The sequence below is a fragment of the Temnothorax curvispinosus genome, unplaced genomic scaffold, assembly GCF_003070985.1.
Source record: "Temnothorax curvispinosus isolate PA1 unplaced genomic scaffold, ASM307098v1 QBEX01003522.1, whole genome shotgun sequence".
NCBI lineage: Eukaryota > Metazoa > Arthropoda > Insecta > Hymenoptera > Formicidae > Temnothorax > Temnothorax curvispinosus.
In genome coordinates this window covers 1-3,281 of record NW_020213302.1, presented here as the reverse complement: position 1 = coordinate 3,281, position 3,281 = coordinate 1, and the positions used below count along the sequence as shown (strand labels likewise).

The window sequence follows — 3,281 nt, the reverse complement described above, 5'->3', positions numbered from 1 at the left end:
ACCGTTTGAAACGGTTCAGAGGGACCAAGTGGCCGAGAAACAGCTGTATAGTAGAGGCTGGAGAAGGTCATTTATGATAATAAAGATAATAAATATAAGAGTTCAGTATACTCGAAAACTCGACAATGAACAGACGTCCAACGTGTTGTGGCGAATTTTATTTTTCTTCAGTGACTTTTAGAATCTTTATTTATGGTTTATTTATTTATTATTTATTATTTATCTAATGGCGAATTCGATTGGTGTGCACTCGCTCCGTTCCAGTGGCTAGTAACTTTTTGTTACTACGCGCACGTGCTCGGAGTGCGTAGTTCTATACTGACCCGAGTGCGGTCACTTGCACTGATCTGGGAGCGTTCACTTGCACTGACCCAATGCAGTGCAACTAGTAACTTCTTCAATGCCTACATGTGCAACGTGCAACGTTCGTAACCTTGAAAACCATTTTCAACTTAACCTTTAAAGGCTTTTAAACGACCGTTTTAATCGAGCTAATAAGTCGGCTGAAGTATATTATTTTATAATACGGTGTAAAAACTTTTTCTTTACAAAAGTGAAACATTATAGGTATGTAAAATAAAGAGAAATATCTACAAGAGAGTTAAGATTTTTTTATAATTGAGATCAATATTACTAGTTTATGACATCTTATAGCACTTTTATTGTATATTGTGTAATATATATTTTTGTATAATTACAACTTCAAATATGTTATACTTTATACTTTCTATTATTAGTTACAGATTTTCAAAGAAAAGCATGGCTGCTAGCAAAGATAAGGATCCATCCCTCAAAGATAAGAACGAATTAACAACTGCTTGGTGTGACGAAAGTACACGCTTATTATTAGATAAATATGAGCAATATTTACCTTTAATTGGGCCTATGAAACGATTTAAATGTAAAAAATCAATGTGGATACAAATATCTAATGATATCTTAACAGAACTAAACATTGTACGAAGCAGTACGCAATGTGAGAATCGTTACAAGACTATTTTGAAACGTAAAATGCAATCTGTAAGAAGCAATCAGCAATCAGGTGCGAAACGAACAAGAGTGGATTTTGAAGAAGAATTAAACAAGATAAAGGCAATAGATGACAGCTTGGAGCCTGAGGTAATGCAAGGTCCTGGGAAAATTATTGAAAAGCAACAAGAAAATATAGCAATGGATCCCAAAGTCACGAAGTCACAAAAGGCACCGAAAAAAATGTCTATAAGTGAGACTTTATTACGCATTCAGAAAGATAAAGAGAAGAAGAGAGAAAGAAGACATACAGAGAAATTGGATATATTACGTAGCTTTATGAGAATATTTTCAAATGATACAATTGATTCAAATCGAGATTCAACAGACAATGATACAATTGATTTACATCAAGATTCAACAACAGATAATGATACAATTGATTTAAATCAAGATTCAAGTAGTGATTAGAAACAGCATACTTTTTTACACATCATACTTTATGTAAACTGAAAAAGTTATAAGTAGTCACAGTATTATCTCACTATTTTGTTTATTATATGATAACTAAAGACTGTTTCCTTATTAATATAAGAAAACATAATGCTAAAGACTGTTACGTAAAAACTAAAGACTCTAAAATACTAAAGACTATGATGGAATACTAAAGACTGTTTCTTTATATGTGATGTATTACTAAAGACTAAATACGTTATGTGTTACTTAAGTTTTTTTATATGATGTAAAATGTTTTATGTAAAGAAATTTTTTAGTTTTTTTACATCACTTGATAGTACAAAGTACTTTATGCTAATTTTGAAAGAAAAAAATATATTTACTTTATTAAAGTGCATTAATAATCTAAAAGAAACAATGTATGTATTAAAAAGTATTATTTTCTTTAAAATATAAATTTAAGTATTTTAAGTTTATATAGTATCTATTAAGTAAAAGAAATTTTATTTTGTGTTCTGTAAAAAGAGTTTTATTTGTGCATACATGTTTATTTGTGTTACATTTTCACTAATTAAAAGCCAATAAATTACAAATAATGTCTCTTTTTATCTCACCTTCCATCCTATCGTTCGGATTCTGCTCATTATAGACCTGCCTCTCATTACATTCTACATCCTCCTCAATATTATCTAAATAATCATTGTTCAAAATACACAAATTATGTAACACACAACATGAAATTATAAAATTAACAGAACGTTTAACTGTGAGAAAATCTAGTTGCATTAACTGCCTAAATCTTTGTTTTAATAATGCAAACGCATTTTCTATCTTAACTCTTGTTTGAGATAATTTGAAATTATAATTTCGTTGAGGGGCTGTAAGATTGCCGTAATCTCTGTACGGGGTTAATAAATATTTTCTTAAAGGATATGCCGCATCGCCTAATAAGTGATAATCTCCTGCTATATTTTGTATTTCATTACTTAAAAATGACAATTGGAATATTCTTGCGTCATGTATTTTACTAGGAGGACCGGTGAAGACATCTAAAAATAATTTATTGGCATCACAAACTGCTTGTAATGTCAAAGATGGAAAATCATGTCTATTAACGTAAGTACTCTTAATTTTTTTAGCAGGCGTTCTAATTTTAATAAATGTTCCATCGATGCATCCGAGAACCCCAGGAAATCCACTTATCTGAAACAAAGTTATTTTATAAATGTTTAAACATATAACTTGTAATACATATCTTTCAGCATAACAATATTAATTACTTCTTCAAATTCACGAGCAACTCTCTTTTTCTATCTTCTGTAGCAGGCATTTTTATTATATTTGGAGCAATATTAAGTAAAAATGTCATAACATTCGAAATGATAGCATGAAACGTAGATTCTGCTACATTAAATCTGGATGCAACGTCCCGTATCACGGATTTGTTTCCTGCGAACCTACAAATATAATATTAACATTATTATTACGTACCTATATATGCATTAACTACATGAGTATATATATATATATATATATATATATATATATATATATATATGTGTCAATCAGCTATTTTGACGACAGTTTTTAGCAAACATTGGCTCTTTTGACGACATCTGGCTATTTTGACGACGGTCGTCAAAGTTTTTACAGTTCTATTGTATATTTTGACGACTGTCGTTAAACAGACCGTAATGATCAATCGGATAATTCAACGACACTGTATAGATTGACGACATAGTGTAGATCATTCACATGTAGCATAAAAAATTTTTGACATTACGTGAGGTTAGAAAATCTGTTATCGTATTATTTACAGTTACATACATAATACATGACTAATTTTCTGAAAGACA

General features: G+C 30.0%; 1 protein-coding gene across 2 annotated transcripts; it reads left to right on the top strand.

Moving 5' to 3' along the window:
- The first annotated feature begins 416 nt into the window (after window positions 1–416).
- LOC112452613 lies at window positions 417–1,724 on the top strand. Of its 2 annotated transcripts, XM_025012903.1 has the most exons (3): window positions 417–567; window positions 738–832; window positions 947–1,724. In XM_025012903.1, the coding sequence occupies exons 2-3, from the start codon at window positions 760–762 to the stop codon at window positions 1,438–1,440; spliced, it is 567 nt and encodes a 188-aa protein (XP_024868671.1). In that variant the 5' UTR covers window positions 417–567; window positions 738–759; the 3' UTR covers window positions 1,441–1,724. The 2 variants fall into 2 exon arrangements, with proteins under 2 accessions (XP_024868671.1, XP_024868670.1); XM_025012902.1 differs by having other exon boundaries at window positions 738–1,724.
- The last annotated feature ends 1,557 nt before the right edge of the window (window positions 1,725–3,281 follow it).

Coding starts and splice junctions, on each gene's coding strand:
- LOC112452613 (XM_025012902.1), top strand. CDS start 760: ATGGCTGCTAGCAAAGATAAGGATCCATCCCTCAAAGATAAGAACGAA.